At 35.6% G+C, this 23325-nt stretch overlaps 1 protein-coding gene across 9 annotated transcripts in view; it reads right to left on the bottom strand.

Moving 5' to 3' along the window:
- The window catches only part of LOC109612281 (uncharacterized), a 518415-nt gene that overhangs the window by 94127 nt on the left and 400963 nt on the right, over positions 1–23325 (bottom strand). For all 9 annotated transcript variants that reach the window (XM_059129591.1, XM_059129597.1, XM_059129594.1 and 6 more), the window contains exon 11: positions 12933–13071. In XM_059129591.1, coding sequence (XP_058985574.1) covers positions 12933–13071 — 139 coding nt within the window. The remainder of the gene's footprint in view (positions 1–12932; positions 13072–23325) is intronic.

The following is a 23325-nucleotide window of genomic DNA, read 5'->3' on the forward strand; positions in this document are numbered from 1 at the left end:
CTGATCAAGAATATATGTACTTTGTTGGGTCTGACATGAGTATTTCGAGGAGTTACAAACGGAATGACAAAGTGAATATACCCTCCATAATATGGTGGAGGGTATAAAAATACTCACATAAGACCCATTAAATATTGGGCGCATTCTCCCTTAAATGTTTGCTTTATGGACATATTTATTCAGTTCATATTTTGTTTGCGTTTGAAAAACATATATAAATTTTCCAAAGTAAAGGACATAGGACATATTCAATCTGGCCGATATTAACCTCGTTTAAACCTGGTTGTTATCCTCTCTTCTGTGTGTTTGTGCGTTTTGTTTTTGGCCCTCTTTGACATCTATGCCTGGTTGGCATTGTTTTGCCATAAATCATGGTTGTTATTGGTACTTGTTTGCATGTGTGTGTGTGAGGGTGCTAACGTGCGTGTGCCAACATCTTGGTGGCTCAGTTCTTTGTGTTTGATTTTTGTTGTGGTTCTCCCCATACCTTTTTTCAATTCTCTTGCTTTTGTGGTATGTTTATGATTGCCATTACAATAAAAAAAAACAAAAAGAAACCTAAGGTGTTCACCACACATGTAGAGCTATAACTTAGATCTAAATATCAAGGGGTGAGATACAGCGGTTTGGGGTTTTAGGGGAGGAGTGTGAACAATTGAAGCGTGCATTTGACGCTGATTTGTTATTTTCGATTTCCATAAAAACGTTAAGCGCTTGTCGCCCGACAAAATGCAAGTCCTCCAAGAACGTTCTCAAGTACAGATGAGTGTGTGCGGCTGAGTAGGTTAGGCGTGAGTGTGTGTGTGTGTGTGCGTTGCAAGTGGCATTGTGTTTGAGTATTTATATGCAGATCAAAGAGATTTCATTCAACGGCCTTTTTATGTGAAGTACTGTGCGAAGCGTTTAATTAGAAAACAGCATAAGTGCTTCAAGCAAAAGTGTCGTCTTTAAGTGCGTGCGGTGAGGGTGGTTTGGCTGCAGACTACATCAAATGTGGCCAAAGAAATGTACAAAATGAATATGGGGCGGAATAGGTTAATCGACCGCTTTTAAAATGGAAAAATTAAGTTCTTTTTGGATTTCTTGTAGACGTAAATATGTTGTTTCCAAGTGAATTATCCTTTGAGAGATTACCAACTGGAAGTTATTTAGATTTTATTTGTGGTTGAAGAAGGAGAGGAATTACAGGGTGACATAAAACAAGTAAAAAAAAAAACAAAGTTCGGCCGGGCCAAACTTTTAATATCCTCCACCTTAGGTAAAGGAAACATTAGAAGAAATGTGGCAAAACCCATTAAAATGCCGAATATCGGGAGGTACCGTTATATGGAGACTATATCAAATCGTGGACCTATACATACAATCTTTCGCCACATGAACTAGCACCCATTATGACCCACAAATACCAATTTTTAGACAAATCAGTGAAAAAATGTGGCAAAAACCATCAAATTACCGAATATCGGGAGGTACCGTTATATGGGGCATATACCAAAACGTGGACCTATAATTACAATGACTCGCCACACGAACTGGAACCCATTATGATCTACAACTACCAATTTTCAGAGAAATTCTTAAAAAAATCAAAAAAATTACGAATATTGGGAGGTACCGTTATATGGGGACTATATCAAATCGTAGGCCTATACATACAATCTTTCGCCACACGAACTAGCACCCACTATGACCCACAAATACCTATTTACAGACAAATCAGTAAAAAAATGTGGCAAAAACCATCAAAATACCGAATGTCGGGAGATACCTTTAAATGGGGCCTATACCAAAACGTAGACCTATACATGCAATGTTTTGGCACACGTACAGGGACCCGTTATGACCTACAAATACCAGTTTTCAGACAAATCCGTGAAAAAATGTGGCATAAATCATCAAAATACCGAATATCGAGAATTACCGTTATATGGGGACTATACCAGAACGTGGACCGATATATCTCAATTTCAATACCAACCATCCTAGACACAATACAAATTGCTTTGCTAAATTTTGGCGCTCTACGTCAGATAATGTGGGCTGTATGGTGATTTCAACAGACAGACGGACGGACAGACAGACAGACGGACAGACAGACAAACGGACAGACAGACAAACGGACAGATAGACGGACATCGTTAAATCGACTTAGAATTTTATGCTGAATATGAATATATATACTTTATGGGGTCTACGACGAATATTTAAGGATGTTACAAACGGAATGACAAAGATAATATATCCTCCTTTCCAAGGTGGAGGGTATAAAAACTGCAACAAAGTCAAACGCCATAATTTTTTTAATTTTTTTTTAATTCTATAATTCTAAATCTTGGAAATAGTTTCAAATTTTAGAATAAGTTCAAACGGCCAATGAAACCATCACAAGCTGCCCGAATGTTTCTCTGCGGTATTTTGGCCCATTCCCGGCAAAGCGCTCGCTTGAGGTGATCGACACTTTGGCATTAGTGCCAACCTTACTTTCCAAAATACTCCAGACACAATAGTCCAACGGATTGGTATCTGGAGATTTTGGTGGCCATTGTGCGCTGGAGTCCTCTAGCAATGTCCAAGGTCTGCGGCCAAAATGTTTGCGTGCCCAAGGCTTTAATACACCCTCCAGACCATAGCCATGGTCGGCGCTTGAGTTCTGGAGGCCAACAGAAGGTACACATTTTCAGCTGGCCTCTTTAGCAAGTAAACTCGATCATTTTGCTTGTTTACAAACTGCTGGACAACGAATGTGTTCTCATCGGAGAAAACCACTTTCGGCCAACCGAATCAACTCTTTAGCTCTTTTGAGTCTATTTTCTTTCTGTTGCGTTGTAAGTTCTTGCACTTTTTGGAATTTCAATGGCTTTACCCCGAGCTCATTTTTCAATATTTGCCGAATGGAATATTGCGATATGATCAGCTCACGAGCCATTTTATGGCCACTGCGACGCGGGTTTCGATTAAGTCGCTTCTTTACTTTTCGAACCATTTCTGCTGATGTTGCTGTTTCTTCCATCCACTTCCTTGACGTCGGGCTACGCTACTCGTATCATGGTAACGAGCGATGGTACGAGACACAAAAGATTTATTCACAATTAAATGCTGGAGTGCTCTAGCGATTAAAATCCATCACGAATAACTTTTTTCTGGAAAATTCTCACCAAAATGTACGCTTGCAAACAATATAAGGAGCTGTCACTGCAATAATTTTGACAGTAATCTGAAGTTGGTTGCAGTTTTTTCATCTCATCCTGTCTAATTGTTTTTTTTTATTTTGTGTAGGTAAATACATTTCTTCTTAGCCACAAAATGGATTAAAAAAAAAAACAATAATAATAAATGGAAGGATTTGCTTTTTATTATGGTTAATTTATTTTTTTAAACCACCTTATACATTGGTAAGGTTATTTGTATTGGATTTCAATATTGATCTTCTTTTTGAAAGACCAACAAATGCATTTTACAAAATTTAAGAATTCATTAGGCACTTCTTTTTAATTACCCAGAAATCTTGCAATAACTGATGAAAGAAGTATTTTTTTTATTAAAGTAAAATATAATTTTTTTTCTAAACCTCCTCACAAAATGATAAGGTTGTTTGTATTGAATATCAATATTGATCTACTACTTTTTTAAAAACCAATAAATACATATTAGAAAATTGGAAATAATTTAGCCATCTTCTTTCCAAATACCCATGAATCTTGCAATAATAAAATGCTGTTTGTTATCTATTATAGCTGTTTTTGTTTTTATTGCTGAAACTCAATATATATATTAAACAATTTTTTATTTCTGTTTACTTCTCTACATAAAAACATATCTGTTTGCATCTGTGTGTGTGTGTTATTTCATTTAATCTTGTTAAGGTAACATTAGATAATCTCTTGTGCTATGCCATGCAACATTAAAATTCATTAAACAATATAAAATTTATTACATGTAGATATCAACACACACACACACACACACATGTACCTTTGAATGTAAGTTCACTGACTCTGCTTACTCGAAATGCCCAAAAAACAAAAAAAAAAAAAAAAAACAAAAATATATAAACAATATTCTGTACGGAAATATGTATTTCGAAATTATTTCCATTTTTATTATACAATAAAAAACAATTTATGGATTAGTTTACTTTCAAAAATATATCCACTTGTAGTAAATACATAATAAATCAGAAAATAACACTAAGAAAAAACCAACAACAATAGCAGCAACAACAACAAAACTTATATGGAAATTCAAATAATAGATAACTAAATTTGATTTTCAAAAAGTTAGGCAATTAAAAAAGGATAATAAATTGTTAAAGGTTTTTTTTTTGGCAAATAAAAATGCCACTACATCAATCTGGGAATAGATATACATATATATATATTTATATCTAAATATGTATGAAGGTAATGAACTGTATCCCAACAAATTGATATGTGTAATGGGATTTAATTCTTGGAGAATTTTTTTAACAGATGGAACAACAATATTTAGCAAAATTTATTCCTTTGTTACGGAGGATGGAAGTTGAAAGAACGCCAATCAGAAAAAATATGGATGTTTTATCCTGGGTATAAAAATGTTGAGATAGACCATGCTACATTTTCCTGCTCAGTATGGGTTCGTGACGAAGACTTATTCGGAAAAGTATCCTGTGGTTTTCAGATCCTGGCATATACCTAGCAACCCAAACATTTCTAATATGTCTTCGTCACGAACCCAAATTGAGCAGGAAAATGTAGCATGATCTATCTGAACATTTTTATAGTCTCCACCATTCTATGGAGGGTATATTAACTTTGTAATTCCGTTTGTAACTCCTCGAAATATTTTTAATAGACCCTATAAAGTATGTATACTCCGGATCAGCGTAAAATTCTAAGACGATCTGTTTCTTTCGAACGAATTGATATAGAAGGCTAAAATTTTGCATACATGCAAAGTTTACCAGTTGGCAGGTTAAGTTCGTAAATGGGCCATGTAGGTCCACGTTTTCTTATAAACCCCATATAACGGTATCTCCCGATATTCTGTATTTTCATGATTTAGCGACATTATTTACCGGAATTATTTCTAAATTTTACATTTTATGTTCGTAAAGTGTACTACAGCCTATGACAAACCTTTTGGTATGCAGGTCCACGTTTTCGTTTAGCCCCCATATAACGGTAGCTCCCGATATTCGGTATTTTGATGTTTTTAACGACATTATTCACCGGAATTATTTAAAATTTAGTATTTGAAGTTCGTAATGGATACTACAGCCTAAGACAAAAAATTGTCTATGCAGATCCGCGTCTTTGTATAGCCCCCATATAACGGTACCTTCCTGTATTCGTTATGTTGAAGATTTTGGCGACTTTATTCACCGGAATTGTTTCAAAATTTGGTATTTGAAGATGGTATCCTTTACTAGAGCCCATTACAGAAAATTGTCTGTGCAGGTCCACGTCTTAGCATAGAACCCATATCACGATACCTCCCAATATTCGGAATTTTGACGATTTTAGCGACGGGAATTGTTTGAAATTCGATATTTGAAGTTCGTAATGGATACTACAGCCTATGACAGAATATTGTCTGTGCACATGCGGAATTTTGGTTGGTATATCTGCATAGTTCTCTCAACCAAAGACCTGATTTTAATTTGGAACTTATCGGCTCAATACCTCTATAGTGCCATTTTCTAAATCATTTTTCGAGTTACAGTAAAATTAAAATGCCTATAGACGATATAGTCCTAAACTTGCACGTCAAAATATAATTGTATAAATGAATTTCGGCAACATCGACTGCCCCTTCTTTACTTGTTATTATTAAGAAATTCGGAGTGTTAGAAATGTTCATCGCTCGCTTCCTCCATTTTATGGTCAGTTCTTTTAGACTCAATGGATAAGCAGAATTCGATTGTGGACAGAAAATCAGCCAGAACCATTGTAAAATCTACCAATGCATCCAGAAAATGTCACAATGTGGTGCGGTTTATGTGTAGGTGGCATCATTGGACCATACTTTTTGGAAGATGGTGCTAATCGTAAACTAACTGTGATTGTTGAAAGCTAACGTGTGATTATATCCAAATTGATAGTCCAAAATACAATAGATTGCCTTGCATTGGCCGCCAAGATCGTGCAATTTTTTTTTTTTTTTTTTTTTTTTTTTGAAAGATTTTGCTTGTCTTCTGGTCCTACCCGAATAAATTCCAAACAGAATCCAAAACTATTGTCACTTACATAAACTTGTCTCTCTATTCAAACCCTCAGCTTTTTCGCCATTCCAGCAGAAAATATCGAAGGTAGATAAATTACCAAGCCCGAGATAATATCAACGTCGAAAAAGAAAAACTACAGAATAGGCCAACCAACATTAATGTGTCCAAGGAAATCCCGAAAATGTCACACATGTTAGGATTCTCTGTTTTTATCTAAACGTTTTTGCCACATTTACATATAGACACATACGAGATATCCCTGGTGTTGTTTATTATTATTATTCTTATTTCTCGGTGTTGTTGTTGTCGTTGTTGCTGCTGCTGTTGTCGTTTACCCTGATGTCGTTCTTGTTGAGCGAAAGTCTCTTTGCAAATGTCGTATTTCAAACGTTTGGGAATACGATTTACTGTCAAAGACAAGGCGAACAACAGCTTTTGACATTAGTATGGATATATGTATGAATACATGTGTGTGTGTGTGTGTGTTTCAGAGATTGAGATACGACGACAACGGCAAACTTTACATACAGAAATCGATTTACATATGAATGTGTATTGGGGTGGAATGGCAAAAGTAAACTGTGTACATCAAAGCATAGAAAACAAAAGTAATTGTATGGTTCGTTGATGTGCCCTAACTTGGCATATATGTAAAACTTTCGTCTGCCTGTCCGTTCCACCCCAATCCACAAAAAATATTGCCTGAATTTGTGCCATACAAACGAATTGAACATGATAAGATTTTGCGTTTCGTTAAAAAGAAAACCTAATCTGTAATTGATTCGCATTGAGTTTCCAAATCAGTTTGAATTTGAATTGTGTAACGAAACTCAGTCACTCGAGGCTATATATTGAGAAAATCCATGCTGGCTGGCTGGGACTATGTACAACAAAATATATGTGTATGCATGTGTTTGTGCGTTTGAAAGAACGTTCGTACGTGCATGTGTTTTTGTGGAATTGCTTTGAATTGTATTTGGCTGTTACCATAGATTCAATAATATGATGCGGTGAATGCCTGAAACAAACAAAAATTCTCACAAAAATCCGGAATCCATGCATGCACATTGGCAAGTAAATGATGGATGCATTGGTAACTATGCACGAATGAATTTATGTTCGCTGGATTTTCCAGCGAAAAACAATTTTTAATAATAAAGTTCTGGTGACAGAAAATACAAACACACCCACATGTATGATGGAACCATATAGCGTTCTCTCTCTATGGTGGGAAGATTGACATATTTTTTTGAAAAGATTTTCTATGCTGAAACGCAGACCGCCAACTCCACCCATTGTCGTCATCATTATTATATGCAATTTTTTTTGAAATGCAAAGAACGGTTATGGAAAGTTCCGCTGTTGTGGAATAGTCCTTGAACTTGGTAAACATGTAACCAATGACAAATGTATGTCTCCATAGATAAAAATGTATGTCACCTACTCCCAAAGTTAAAGACCAATACACATATTTAAAAATAGTCAGTTAAAAATTATTAGTCGATTTTGCCGACAAATGTATTCCCTCAGCCTATGTCCATTTATTTAAATATATTCTGACTTTGTGATATAATTATTCAAACTATAGACCCTTTATGGGGGAGTATCCGAAGGAGTGGGGCATTATCTGACCTAAATCTGATAAAAATATTACAAAGTTGTAGATTTGAGTCACATCGACTAATTTCCATATATGAGATATATGATAATTTGCGGAAAATGTCGAAATGTGCTTGAGGTACTAAATATAGTGGACCAAAGCGTTACACTTAATCTAATACTAATAAAAATATAGGGATGTGCAAAATATAAAAAAATCACACACCTTTAACCATTTTTTTGGGGATAATTGTTAATTATATCTTTTAACCTTTTGTGAGGGGGGTATGACAAGTAGTAAGCCGATAAATTCCAAATTCAAATCCAATTTTTATTGACAAAAATATGTAGAAATTCAGTGTTTGAATGACTGGGCCAATCTTCATACCAGACATCGTGTTAATTGAATTAATTAATTATTTTGGATGAGTAAGATTTAAAGAGAATCCGACGCTTTCCACGTCCACGTCTTCTTATAGCCCTCATATTACGGTACCTCCCGATATTCGGTATTTTAATGATTTTAGCGACACTATTCACCGGAATTTTTTTGAAATTTGGTATTTTATGTTCGCAATGGATACTACAGCCTATAACAGAAAATTATCTATGCTGGTTCACTTCTTCGTATAGCCCCCATATAACATACCTCCCGATATTCGGTATTTTGATGATTTTAGCGACATTATTCACAGGAATTGTTCCAAAGTTGTTATTAAAGTTCGCAATATATACTATAGCTCAAGACAGATAATTGTCTGTGCAGGTCCACGTTTTAGTATAGCCCCCATATGATGGTACCTCCCGGTATTCGGTATTTTAATGATTTAGGCGACGTTATTCACCGGAATTGTTTCAAATTTGACATTTGAAATCGTAATGGATACTACAGCCTATGACAGAAAATTATCTGGGCAGATTCCTGTCTTCGTATAGAACCCATATAATGCTACCTCCCTATATTCGGTATTTTGATGATTTTAGCGACACTATACTCCGAAAATGTTTCAAATTTGGTATTTGAAGTTCGCAATGGGTACTACAGCCATTCACATAAAATTGTCTATGCAGGTCCACGTCTTTGTATAGCCCCCATGTAACTGTACCTCCCGATATTCGATATTTTGATGATTTTTGCTACAATATTCACCGATTTTTTTCAAGATACGCATTTGAATATTGTTACGGCTTATGACAAAAGTTGCCTATGCGGGTCCCCGTTGTCAGATAGACACGAATATAACGGCTACTACTTTTTAACGAATTTAATTTTTTGAAAATTGCAAATTCATTCTAAATAGTGGGTGATACTTAAAGTTCGGCACGGCTTACTTACGAACTTACAGTTTTTTTACTTGTTTAATGTAAATTATTTTATGTGAAAATTTTGACCATTCGTGGGGGAGGTACCAGAAGTATTGCCCAACTCCAAAATGGATCATTGTTGTGATAATTTTATTACGATCTACCAAGTTTAAGCCAGTTTAAGTGTATACTAAACTCCTCGGAAGTTATGGTGACTTTCATCCAAAGGGAAACTGACGGATGCCCCAGATCGACTCGAAATATCCTAAAACTGAGTTGGTGCAAAGAGATATAGAGTCGAAACCCGAAAAAGTTCCACATATCTTTAATTATTGCTTGAGATGCCCCTGAAAAATACTCTTAGAAGTCCTTGGACAAATATTCTTACAAGATTATTGCACGACAGGCGGTTAAGAAAACATAAAACTCAAATCCACGATTAAAATTGTGAAGCCATTGAAAAGGAACTCTTAAAAAGTCAACTTGGAACGTCATTCTAAAATAACTTGGGAAATAGATTTTTTTATTCCAGAAAGTCATATTAGAAACCTAACGATTCTAGGTAGAAAACTAAAAAAGTCCTGCACAACAGATAATAAAACCCTTGGAACTAGTACCTATACTCTAGTACCTTGTACCTATATTCTTCAAAAGTATCTGCGATTCTCAAAAAAAATATGTTTTAAAAATCCATGAATACTGTGTGAAAAGTCCTTAACAAAACACACGACACTGTGTTGGAAGTCCTTCAAAACATATGTTTAAATATACAAAATTTTTGCTCGGAGTGCCCTTCAAAATTCTTTGAAAATATGTTTTAAAAGTCCATGAATACTGCGTAACAAGTCCTTAAAAATATGTTTCTAAAAACACGATACTGTATGGAAAGTCCTTCCGAACATATGTTTAAAAATGCTAAATTTTAGCTCGAAGTGTCCTTCAAAAATACAAATAAAAACAAGTAAGCAAAGGCTACAGTCGAGCGGGGCCGACCGTTGAATACCCTACAACACTATAATAAACGATACAGTTTATATAGGCAAGATACTCGAAAGAATTCCACAAGATATTGTGACAAATTATAAAAGAAAATCGTCAGGTTTCGTTCTTTCGAATAATAGCAACTTAAACGAATTTGCTCATTTCCAATTTATTAGTAGATGTTGCACGTAAATGGTCTTCCTAGATCTGGAACCAATATTTCCCAAAGACCTATAATTTCTTAGAAGGGGCCAAAGATTAACATTTATTATTGGGTTTTGACTGAAACGCATCTATATGAGATACAGACATTTGACTATATTCGTTAACGAAATAGTCAGAAGTGCGTCTTTCCTGTATTTGTGAATTCTCGAAAAAAAGTTGGCAAACTATTTCACACATTGAATATTTTCCAAAACTGCTTGGCTTTTGCAATGTCCGGTAACCCCATTTCAAATGTGCGTGAGGATCGGGCGATAATTACGACCTGCCGACAATTTTGCAGTTTTTTGGTCCATTTCAGCCCCTAAATATATGGCGATCATCTCCAAAAAGAGTAGGCTTCTATTCTGACCCTCATCCTATCCCCAAGCAAAATTTCGTAAGGATCGGGCCATAAATGCGATCTGTATATGATATTCTGATGTCATAACTACTTAGTTTTGTTAGCTGTAGAAATATTACCAAATGTTTAATTCAAAATGAAAATATGCCAAAAATATGACAAAATTGAAAAAATATGAGAAAATTTAACAAAATCAATATTTTCATCTTTAGAGAGATATTTTTATGCGATTTTTTTAGATGTTTTTTCTTTCCTGCCAAGAGGCCATTCTGAATTAATGAGAACTGTCGAAATCAGTTCAGCCGTTCTCGACATATAAGAGATTTTTCAAGCATATCTTCTTTGATAAACATATAAATCGCACATATTTAGCGATATATCCGTTTTGTTGGATGTTAACATCAATGTAAAGATCAGAAGTAACCTTGTCATGGCTTTGTGATTTCGCTGGGATTTAAAATATTCGCGGTTTAATGAAAAATTTTGAATTTTTTCAACACAAAAGATATGGTCTATTTTACCCGCTAAATATTATCCGATGACCACCCAAATTGGTAGGCTTCTTCCCCGTCCTAAACTCTAGCTACATGCTAAATTCCGCGTCGATTGGTCTATAATTGCGACCTGTATAGCTACTGCAAAATCCGACATTTTTTCAGTATTTGGTCCATTTCAACCCCTAAACATTTGGCGATCAACTCAAAAAGAAATAGGGTTCTATTCTGGCCCAACCCCGACCTCCATTCCAAATTTCGTGAAGATCGGGCCATAATTGCGACCTGTAGAGTGATTACAAATTAACATGGACAGACGGACAGACGGACAGACGGACAGACGGACGGACGGACATACATAGCTAGATCGACTCAGCTCGGCGAGCTAGGATGATCCATATATACTTTCCTATGTGGGAAACCAATATTTCGTGGTGTTACATAATTTTTGGCCCAATCAAACTTATAATACCCCCAACACATAGTGTTGTAGGGTATAAATACAGGTTAAAAATGATCAGAGATCTTACAAAGTTATTATTTGAAAATCCACCGTTAAAAGTCCTTATATGCCTAAATTCTATGATATTAAGTTGAAATTATTCAAAGAATACTTTTTTAAAAAATAGCATAGAAATTCATTGACAATGTTCCTTAAAAATTCATTATTTTGTAGCTCAAGAAGCCTGGAAGTGATTTTCTTAGAAATTCCGTAACTGGAAAATCCTCAGAGAAACATTCTAGAAATGTTCGTGCTTATACCATGACTATTCTTATACAAATATTTTCAAAAATTTACAATCATAACTTAGAAAGCTCTAAAAATAAATATTACAAAACCCTTGACTTAAGCTTGGAAAGCCAAATAGGTAATACTTTTGTGCCACAGTGTGGTGTCAACTAGCGATATTTTTCTTATCTCTTATGAGAACCCAGCTAATTTTGTATGCAATATCTCATATTTGTAAATAAAAAAATGTCTTTATTTTTTTGCCCACTACCTTGAGTTGTTGCGTTTTGTCATTCAGCGCATATTGTGTTGCGTTCCATTGCCTTATGTTGTCATCACAGCAGCACGTTTCACATCGAAAAAGTCTGTGAGGCGAGAACGTACACAAAATACGGCAATGCAGCTAACATTCGTGAGGCGAAAAAGAAGAGAAAAACTATTTTCTTCCATAAGTCTTAGTTACGCTACGACGAAAAGATTCTAGTTTTACGCGTAATTCATCACTTCCATGCAATTTCATTTCAAATAGCAAAAAAATATACATTATATTTCTATTATGTCTTCTATGCAGAGAGAGAGAGAGAGAGAGAGAGAGGAAAAAACGAATTATATTTTCCACAAAAAAAAAGTTGACGATATTTTTTTCTTGCTTATAATTTTATGGAAGTATCAACAGAATCCAAGGTATGTATGCTTGTCACGGAAATATTGGTTGGAATTTTATTTTAATTTGCATTACTGTTTTTCTTATTCCTTTTCTTTTTCTTGCTCTCTTCTATTTTTTCCTGTTTTTTTGTAATGATGCAGAAAGTTTAATTGAATGGAAAAACTAGGGAGGAGGGTGTCTTTGTTGACATCTAATGGAAATATTATAAATAAAATATTAATTTCGTTCTCATGGTAGTAGGCAGCAAAGAAAATTAAAAAATACCTTCCTTTAGGCTTCGAAAAAAATATTACAGCCTCTTCCCACCACAAAAGTGTGGTGGTCTTATGTATTTTACCATTCCAACCAAAATGTTTATATATATTAAATATGCTTTTTTCACTTACATTGCACCCTCAACGTTATGCTGGAACTTCTGGTTTCACCTTCCATATTTGTTGCCCCACAGGCATAAGCCCCAGCACTTTCTCGTTCCAATTGTGTTAGATGCATTATCTCGGAACTTTCACCAGACATACGCATACCCTGAAAAAGAAAGCGAGAGAGCGAAAATAAGATTTAATAATGAAGAAAGTTAAAAAACGAGTAAAAAAATTGTAATAAAAAAATTAAATATCATCCACCATTTGGAACAAATTTGAAAATTTTCAAAAAAAAATAAATAAATAAATAAATAAATAAATAAATCCTTTAAAAATTCTGTTGAAAACTTAAAAAGTCTTAAATCTGTTAAAATCTTAAAAATACCGAATGTAGCCGTTAACGACGTGGACCTGGTAGACAACTTTCGTCATAAGCCATTTCAATATTCAAATGCGAAATTTGAAAAAATCTTTGAATAATGTAGCCCATATCGAATATAGGGAGGAATGATTTTATGGGGGCTATACCAAAACGTGGACCTGCACACACAATTTGTTGTCATAGGCTGTAGTATCCATATCGTACTTCAAATAACAAATTTGAAAAAATTCCGGTGAATAATGTCGCCAAAATCAAAATACCGAATATCGGAAGGTACCGTTATATGGGGGCTATAAGAAGACATGGACATGCACAAAAAATGGTCTGTCTTAGGCTGTAGTATTCATTACGAACTTCAAATACCAAATTTGAAACAATTCCGGTGAATAATGTAGCTAATATTATCAAAATACCGAATATCGGAAGGTACCGTTATATGGGGGCTATAAGAAGACGTGGACCTGCACAGACAATCTCCTGTTATAGGTGGTAGCATCTATTATAAATATTAAATACCAAAATTGTAACAATTTCGGTTATACAACGACGTGGACCTGCACAAACAATTTTCTGTCGTAGGCTGTAATATTCGTAACGAACATCAAATACCAAAGTCGAAAGAATTCCGGTGAATAATGTCGCTAAAATCATCAAAATACCGAATATCGGGAGGTACCGTTATATGGGGGCTATACCAAAACGTGGACCTACGTAGCCCATTTTCAATACCAAAAGTCCTGCAGACATAATATACATTTGAGTTAAATTTTATCAATCTACTTTAATTCGTTCGTGTTTTCCGCAGACGGATAAACGGACAGACGTACGGACATGGCTAAATCGACATAGAATTTTATGCTGATCAAAAATATATATATACTTTGTGGGGTCTAAAATTTATATTTCGAGGTGTTACAAACGGAATGACAATTTCAATATACCCTCCATACCATGGTAGATGGTATAAAACTACAGTCACATGGGCACCGTAATATTACGTTTGGCTCATCCCCCAGCGCCAGTTCTGCTTACCAAAAGTGGCCCACTGGCCCACGATATTACAACGATACATTCATACCAAGAAATGTGTGGTCGCTTCGATCCTAAGACCTCTAATCATTGGCAAATATAGCCATGGAATTTTGTGCTTTAGGGTATCACTAATTGTTATCCATTAGCTCCTAGATTATGAGTTTATACTCCCCCAAAAAGTTAAATAAAATTGTTGCTCTCTTTTGTTTCATACATGTGTCGGGTCCTCATACTTCTCTGTAAGTTATCCTAGACAGCCCCAAAAATTTCAACATGTCATTTATTTAGCTAAAAGCTCTATGCCACTTTCCCTCACTCTCTCTCTTCCAACCTCTCTTAAAAATTATAATTTGTATTACATTTGTTTATTTCTAGCAAATAGTAGTAATGAAAAAACACGAATGCACACGCACACACCCACAAAGAGCGGTGCCACCTCATCTTTGGTGACAGCGTCAATGTTTTAATTAACATTATGTTTATTTGTAAAAGTTAATCTTAAATATATAACAAAGACATTATTAAGTCAAAGTTCATACAAACAGGTATTGTTGCTGTTGCTGCTGGGGATGATGTTGGTGTTTTTGTATTTAAGGATATACAACATGATTATCAGCAGTAGCAGCAGCAACAACAACAGCAAGGACAGAAAGCATTGTAACACTAATGTGAATGCTGTTGGAATATTAAATCAGAGAGTAGGAGGGGTGGAGTTTTTTTCTTTTGCATTGGTATGGGATTGCTCTGATGATGGTGGTGTTGGCGACGCAACAGGAAAATACCATCTTAGTTAATGGAACCCGAATTAAAGTCATGTTAGAAGCGTACTTACACAATGTAAACTGGTGTGTCTGCGTTTGTCTTCGTCATCTCCTTCAGTTTCTTCTCCTTCTTATTCATTTGCTGGGTATTTAAGTCGCTATTTTGTTTTGTTTTTTTGTCAATGTGTGTGTATGTCATTCGCTGCCAGCCAACCAGACAAATAAACAATTGTTTATGTCGCACAGTAGCATTTTCTTTCATTTTCTTTTGCCGCCGCGTTAACAAGAAAAATAGGACAAAGACACTTACAACGCATTAACATTGCTTGAAGTTCTTAGCAGGAGTAGGAGCAGAGGCTGCGGCAGCAGCAGCATGGCAGGTTGACTTGTTTGCATAATTATCCCCCAAGTGAAAAGTAAATCTTATGAAGCTGCTGTCGCTTTCTTTTTGTACAATTGTATGCAACACACATAGCTCTTTATATCTGTGTATATCACCAAAAGACAGTCATTTGTTTGTGTCAACCACCCCAGCCCCCGTGCCGCTGGTGCTCCCAAAACTCCAACCCAGCCCGACCAAAAGAAACTTGTTAAGGGTAATGTTGTTTTTTTTTTTTTTTAATATTTTAATGAGTTTTTCTTGTTTGTCATTTACTTTGTTTTATTTCTTTTTTTTTTTTTTTTGGATTTACAGATTATACATTTTTTTGTCGGTGTTGTTGGTGTTCGTTCGTCGGTGTCGTCTGCGTGTTTGTTTGCAACAACAACAACCACATCGTTGGCATTATTATCATCTTCAGCATGAACATTATAAGCTTTGCCATTAGTCTCAACATTACCATTACAATAATATTAGAGAACAAGTCAAATAGGATAAAAAAAAGAAGTACCTGGAAACCACCAAATATATTCCTAATACAGGCTTTAAAGAAACCCACATTGCTATTATTGGCTTTGGGACACAGTGGTTGCTTTTGGAGAAATTTTGGATAGTAAGATGTAAGCCATAACCAGTAAAGAAAGTCCTAAAGTCGGGCGGGGCCGACTTAATGATAACCTACACCATTTTGCTAATTTAGTAGAGCTCGGCATAACAATTAAAAGTTTTTATGGGAGAATTCAATCATACACGCTAGGATTATAATTTAAAGTTCAATGGACTAAATATGCCGAAGCATTTGCATCTCTTAAATTCGGACTTGTATTGCCCATTTGGTACACAATTAATTTGAAATCGGATAAAGATATATATGGGAGCTATATCCAAATCTGAACAGATCTTGATACAATTTGGCAAAGATATTTCTGAGCTGTATTTGATATATTTCCCTGAATATCGTTGTTATGGAGTGCATATTACGGCTGCGGGTAAAAAATACAACAAATCGGATGAACAATATATATGGGAGCTATAGCTATATCTGAACCTATCTTCACCAAATTTGACATACTACCTTCTAGACTCAATTCGGTCGTAAGTGCCAAATTTCATCCCATTTGTGCAAATATTAGACGTTTGATGCACAATAAAAGGTAAATCGGGCGAAGTTATATATGGGAGCTATATCCAAATCTGAACCGATCTCGATAAAAATTAGCAAAGGTATTTCTGAGCTGCATTTGATAAATTTCCCCAAATATTGTTGTTACAGAGTGCATATTACGGCTGCGGAGGACAAAAATAAAAAATCGGATGAACAATATATATGGGAGCTATAGCTATATCTGAACCGATTTCGATCAAATTTGGCATACTTATTTTGAGGCCTAATTTGGTTGTATGTGCAAAATTCCATGCATTTCGGGCTAATATTTGGTGCACAATAAAAGGCAAATCGAACGAAGATATATATGGGAGCTATATCTAAATTTTTACCGATTATCTCCAATTTCAATAGGGTTCGTCCCTGGGCCAAACAAATGTTGTTTGGAAAATTTCATCTCAATCGGATAATAAATGCGACCTGCATTTTGTTCACAAGAATACATGGACAGACGGACGAACTGACATGCATAAATCAACTCAGAAAGTAATTCTATGCAGATCATCAAAAGGAACTATGGGTCTATCTCGCTAACTTCTCCATGTTACAAACAAATGCACAAAGACATAATACCCTAACCACCTTGTGGTGTAGGGTATAATAAATGCCGAATGTTATGAAACGATGACACAAAATCCGGGTCAACACCAGGCGGATAGATACTTTTTTTTTTCAAATGTTAGACTATAGTAAGTGCATAAAGAACCCCAAGAAACAGAATCGCATCGACGCTTGTCAGGCAGAAGAGCAAAACAAAGAACATGTTGCATTTGTTGCCCGATCATGATAAAGTTTTGCAGAAAAACATTTGTTCGCCCCAAGGACGAACCCTACTGAAATTGAACATAATGGGTCAAAATTGACATATAGCTCCCATATACATCTTCGCCCAATTTGACTTTTATTGTGCACCAAATTATTGATATTAGTCAAAATAGTATGGAATTTGACACATACAGGGTCGCCCATATTCGACAGACCCATCTGGCAACGCCATAATGACATACCGCGTTTGAAGCGTCAGCCCAAGCAGATTTTTACCATGAACCAATACACGCCACGCGAGCGCTCTGAAATAGTTGAAATTTACATTCAACAGAAGAAGTCAATTGTGAAAACTCAACGTGCTTTTAAAACATTAAAAAATGTGAGAAGTGCGCCTTCTAAGAACACCATTAAGCGTTTATACGAAAAATTTTGGACTGGTAAGACTCTTTCTAATCCGAAGAGGCCACATAAAAGTCGACCAAGGCGATCGGCCGAGAATATCGCTGCCGTACGAGCCTGTGTTGAGAGGTCCCCAAGAACATCCCAAAAACGCCGTTCTCAGCAGTTGGGCATGGCTCGGTCCACTTTACAACGGATTATTCGCATTGATTTGCATTTGTTCCCGTACAAAATTCAATTGACGCAAAGAATGTTGCCTGCGGACAAGCCTCGTCGATTGGAATTGGCCCAAAGGGCCCTAATGTCCGTCGAATATGGGCAACCCTGTATAACTATATTGAGCCTAGAAATACGCGATTGAGCCTAAAAATAATTGTTTGGTGGAAATCGGTTCAGATATTGTCACATACATTATTAATTCTATTTGTTAAATATTGGGGCCCATACAAAAACGCATATGTGCATAGACAATTTCCGTCATATAATACTCAAATAACTTGAAACAATTCCGGTGAAAAATGTCGGAAAAACATCAGAATACCGAATATAGGAAAAGTGCAAATACGAAATTCGAAACCATTCCCGCGAATAATGTAGCTCAAATCATCAAAATACCGATTATAGGGAGGTACCGATATAGGGGGGCTATATGAAGACGTGCACCTGCATAAACAATTTCATGTCATAGACTGTGGTACCCACTATGAAGAGCAGGTACGAAATTTTAAACAATTCCGGTCATCAAAATACCGAATATAGGGAGTTACCGACAAGGGGGGGCTATACGAAGACGTGGACCTGAATAGACAATTTTTGTCACAGGCTGTAGTACCTATTAGGTAGTACCTATTAGGAACTTCAAATACGGCGAATAATGTAGTCAAAATCATCAAAATACAGAATATAGAGAGGTACCGATGTAAGGGGGGCTATATGAAGACCTGGACCTGCTTAAACAATTTAATGTCGCAAGCTGTAGTTACCATTACGAAGTGCAAATACGAAATTTTAAACCATTCCGGTGAATGATGTAGCCAAAATCAGCAAAATACCGAATACAGGGAGGTACCGACATAGGGAAGCTATACGAAGACGTGCACCTTCATACAGAATTTCATGTCACAGACTGTGGTACCCATTATGAAGTGCAGGTACGAAATTTGAAACAATTCCCGTGATCAAAATTCCGAATATAGGAAGTTAGTTATAGGAAGTTACCGAAGAAGGGAGCCTATACAAAGACGTGGACCTGCACAGGTAAATTTTTCTGTCGCAGGCTGTAGTGCCTATTAGGAATACGAAATTTGAAATAATTAAATTATTATTTTCCAGAAAAAAAATTTATTCGTGATGGAATTTAAGCGTGGCATCAGAATGAATGCCGAATATTATCGCAAACATATAGTGGAGAGTGTATTAAAGCCTTGGGCACGCAAACATTTTGACTGCAGACCTTGGACATTCCAACAGAACTCAGCCCCATCGCACTCAGCACTCGCCACCCAAAAATGGTTACAAAATGAGGTTCCTCGCTCCATTTCCAGTGTACAATGGCCGCCAAAATCTCCGGATACCAATCCATTGGACAATTGTGTCTGAAGTATTTTGGAAGCAAGGATGGCACTAAAAAATACCAAAGTGTCGATCGCCTCAAGCAAGCGCTTCGCCGGGAATGGGCCAAAATATTCAAATTCATTGGTAGAAGGCCATAATTCCATTTCGAACGAATCTAAACTAATTCTAAAATTGTATCCATTTCCGACAATTTTTCAAAAAAATTAAAAAAAAAAATGTAAAAATTATGGCGTTTCACTTTGTTTCAGTTTTTTTGTCTCACCCTGTATAGCCCATTTTAAACTCCGAAAGTCTTTAAGACCAAACACACATTTGAGTATAGACGTAATGACAAACTTAATAAACCCTTCATAATATGGCGATGAGTACAAAAAAAAAACATTTATACCAAGACGCCAAAGGTAAACTAATCAGATCATAACTAAGTAGTGGAACTTTACACAAAAAGCTGCTTTCAAGAAGCAGTGTTTTATTAAGTGTTTCTTGTCCATATCTCATATATACATGTGCTTGCTGACCCATAGGAAATATCCATATTCTTTTCTCTTAAAATTATTCAATTACTTCCAAAACTGGCTTTAAGTCCGCCCTTTATTTTAGCATTACACAGAAATCCCATAAATTTATTACAAAATTTAATATTTCTGACACCTTGTCAAGAGTTGATGAAATTTCAATTTTTCATTTCAAAATGCGTAATTTCCCCAACTTCCTATTCTTCTGGGTTTACATGTTATGTTCTGCATTCGCCTTAACTTCTCTACATACATATATTTGTTTATATCATTAAAAGATTGTCTGTATAAGTGTATTGAGCAAATCAAACAGATACAAATACATTTGCTTCATGCCCATTAAGTAGATACTTATGTGCGTATGGTATATACCAAAACATATATAATACATAAGTACACATGTAGGTGCATGAATTTTCCCGTGAATTACCATCCTGATCCTATCAAAAATAATAATATATCCGTCATAATGTAGCATTTTTATTTTTCCTTGAACGGAAAACCTCAAAAACCTATTGTTGTTTTCATTCGGGTCTTTGATGTTGTCTACTCCCCTCTGGCAAATGTTTTGTGGCTGTATGAGTGTGTGTGTGTGTAGGAAAAACAAATCTCTTGTAAACATTAAGTGACTGAAGTGTGTTTGTGTGTTTTTTTTCTTCTTTTTTCTTCTGGTTAAGCTCACATTAAAGTCTGCATAAACAAATTTCATGTAACTTTAATAATATTACGTCTTATTTCCATTCACTCCGCTTCCAAAGTGAAAGTGGCATACAAACATGTCTTATGACATATTACAAATAATCAGTATTATGATGTCCTGATTGTGTTTGTCTGGATGTGTGTCGGTGTGACAAAATTAAGGATGAGTACAAATGTTTGTTTATATGCTTATGGTTTACCTTGTGTGGCTTATGGCAAAGCAAAAGGCTGATATTTTTCTTGGTAAAGTGTGTATTTGGCAGGAGTAGCAAATGTAGGCTTATGTGATTTGTCACAATCTTTTTTTCGTGTATTCAATATACTTCACGCCAGTAGGTTATGGAAAATTTATCATTAACGAAAATTATATTTCGGTTTCAGGTAAAATATAAATCAAAATAATAGTACCCATTATTTTGAAGAGATATGAGAAATATATCTTTCATTTATTGGATATTAAATAAGCAATATTATATTAAACAAGTAAGCAAAGGCTACAGTCGAGCGGGGCCGACCGTTGAATACCCTACAACACTATAATAAACGATACAGTTTATATAGGCAAGATACTCGAAAGAATTCCACAAGATATTGTGACAAATTATAAAAGAAAATCGTCAGGTTTCGTTCTTTCGAATAATAGCAACTTAAACGAATTTGCTCATTTCCAATTTATTAGTAGATGTTGCACGTAAATGGTCTTCCTAGATCTGGAACCAATATTTCCCAAAGACCTATAATTTCTTAGAAGGGGCCAAAGATTAACATTTATTATTGGGTTTTGACTGAAACGCATCTATATGAGATACAGACATTTGACTATATTCGTTAACGAAATAGTCAGAAGTGCGTCTTTCCTGTATTTGTGAATTCTCGAAAAAAAGTTGGCAAACTATTTCACACATTGAATATTTTCCAAAACTGCTTGGCTTTTGCAATGTCCGGTAACCCCATTTCAAATGTGCGTGAGGATCGGGCGATAATTACGACCTGCCGACAATTTTGCAGTTTTTTGGTCCATTTCAGCCCCTAAATATATGGCGATCATCTCCAAAAAGAGTAGGCTTCTATTCTGACCCTCATCCTATCCCCAAGCAAAATTTCGTAAGGATCGGGCCATAAATGCGATCTGTATATGATATTCTGATGTCATAACTACTTAGTTTTGTTAGCTGTAGAAATATTACCAAATGTTTAATTCAAAATGAAAATATGCCAAAAATATGACAAAATTGAAAAAATATGAGAAAATTTAACAAAATCAATATTTCATCTTTAGAGAGATATTTTTATGCGATTTTTTTAGATGTTTTTTCTTTCCTGCCAAGAGGCCATTCTGAATTAATGAGAACTGTCGAAATCAGTTCAGCCGTTCTCGACATATAAGAGATTTTTCAAGCATATCTTCTTTGATAAACATATAAATCGCACATATTTAGCGATATATCCGTTTTGTTGGATGTTAACATCAATGTAAAGATCAGAAGTAACCTTGTCATGGCTTTGTGATTTCGCTGGGATTTAAAATATTCGCGGTTTAATGAAAAATTTTGAATTTTTTCAACACAAAAGATATGGTCTATTTTACCCGCTAAATATTATCCGATGACCACCCAAATTGGTAGGCTTCTTCCCCGTCCTAAACTCTAGCTACATGCTAAATTCCGCGTCGATTGGTCTATAATTGCGACCTGTATAGCTACTGCAAAATCCGACATTTTTTCAGTATTTGGTCCATTTCAACCCCTAAAAATTTAGCGATCAACTCAAAAAGAAATAGGGTTCTATTCTGGCCCAACCCCGACCTCCATTCCAAATTTCGTGAAGATCGGGCCATAATTGCGACCTGTAGAGTGATTACAAATTAACATGGACAGACGGACAGACGGACAGACGGACAGACGGACGGACGGACATACATAGCTAGATCGACTCAGCTCGGCGAGCTAGGATGATCCATATATACTTTCCTATGTGGGAAACCAATATTTCGTGGTGTTACATAATTTTTGGCCCAATCAAACTTATAATACCCCCAACACATAGTGTTGTAGGGTATAAAAACAATACAGTAGTGGATCCTTCCAGAGCTCCGATTTGCTCGATTTCACCTGATAGCGGTTGTACTCTACGAGTACGAATTCATATACGAGTTATAATTTAAAGTTCAAAGAACTAAATATGCCGAAGCATTCGGACTTGTATTGCCCATTTGGTGCACAAATAATTTAAAATCGGATAAAAATATATATGGAAGCTACATTCAAATCGGAACCGATCTCGATAAAATTTGGCAAAGATATTTGTGAGCTGTATTTGCTATATTTCCCTGAATATCGTTGTTACGGAGTGCATATTACGGCTGTGGGTAACACATATGACAAATCGGATGAACAATATATATGGAAGCTATAGCTATATCTGAACCGATCTTCACCAAATTTGACATATTAGCTTCTAGACTCAATTCGGTCGTAAGTGCCAAATTTCATCCAATTTGGCCAAATATTAGACGTTTGGTGCACAATCAAAGGTAAATCGGACGAAGTTATATATGGGTGCTATATCCAAATCTGAACCGATCGCGATAAAATTTAGCAAATGTATTTCTGAGCTGTATTTGATATGTTTCCCCAAATATTGTTGTTACAGGGTGCATATTATGGCTGCGGAGGACAAAAATGGCAAATCGGATGAACAATATATATGAGAGCAATAGCTATATCTGAACCGATTTCGATC

Source organism: Musca domestica, unplaced genomic scaffold, assembly GCF_030504385.1.
Source record: "Musca domestica strain aabys unplaced genomic scaffold, Musca_domestica.polishedcontigs.V.1.1 63, whole genome shotgun sequence".
Lineage (NCBI taxonomy): Eukaryota > Metazoa > Arthropoda > Insecta > Diptera > Muscidae > Musca > Musca domestica.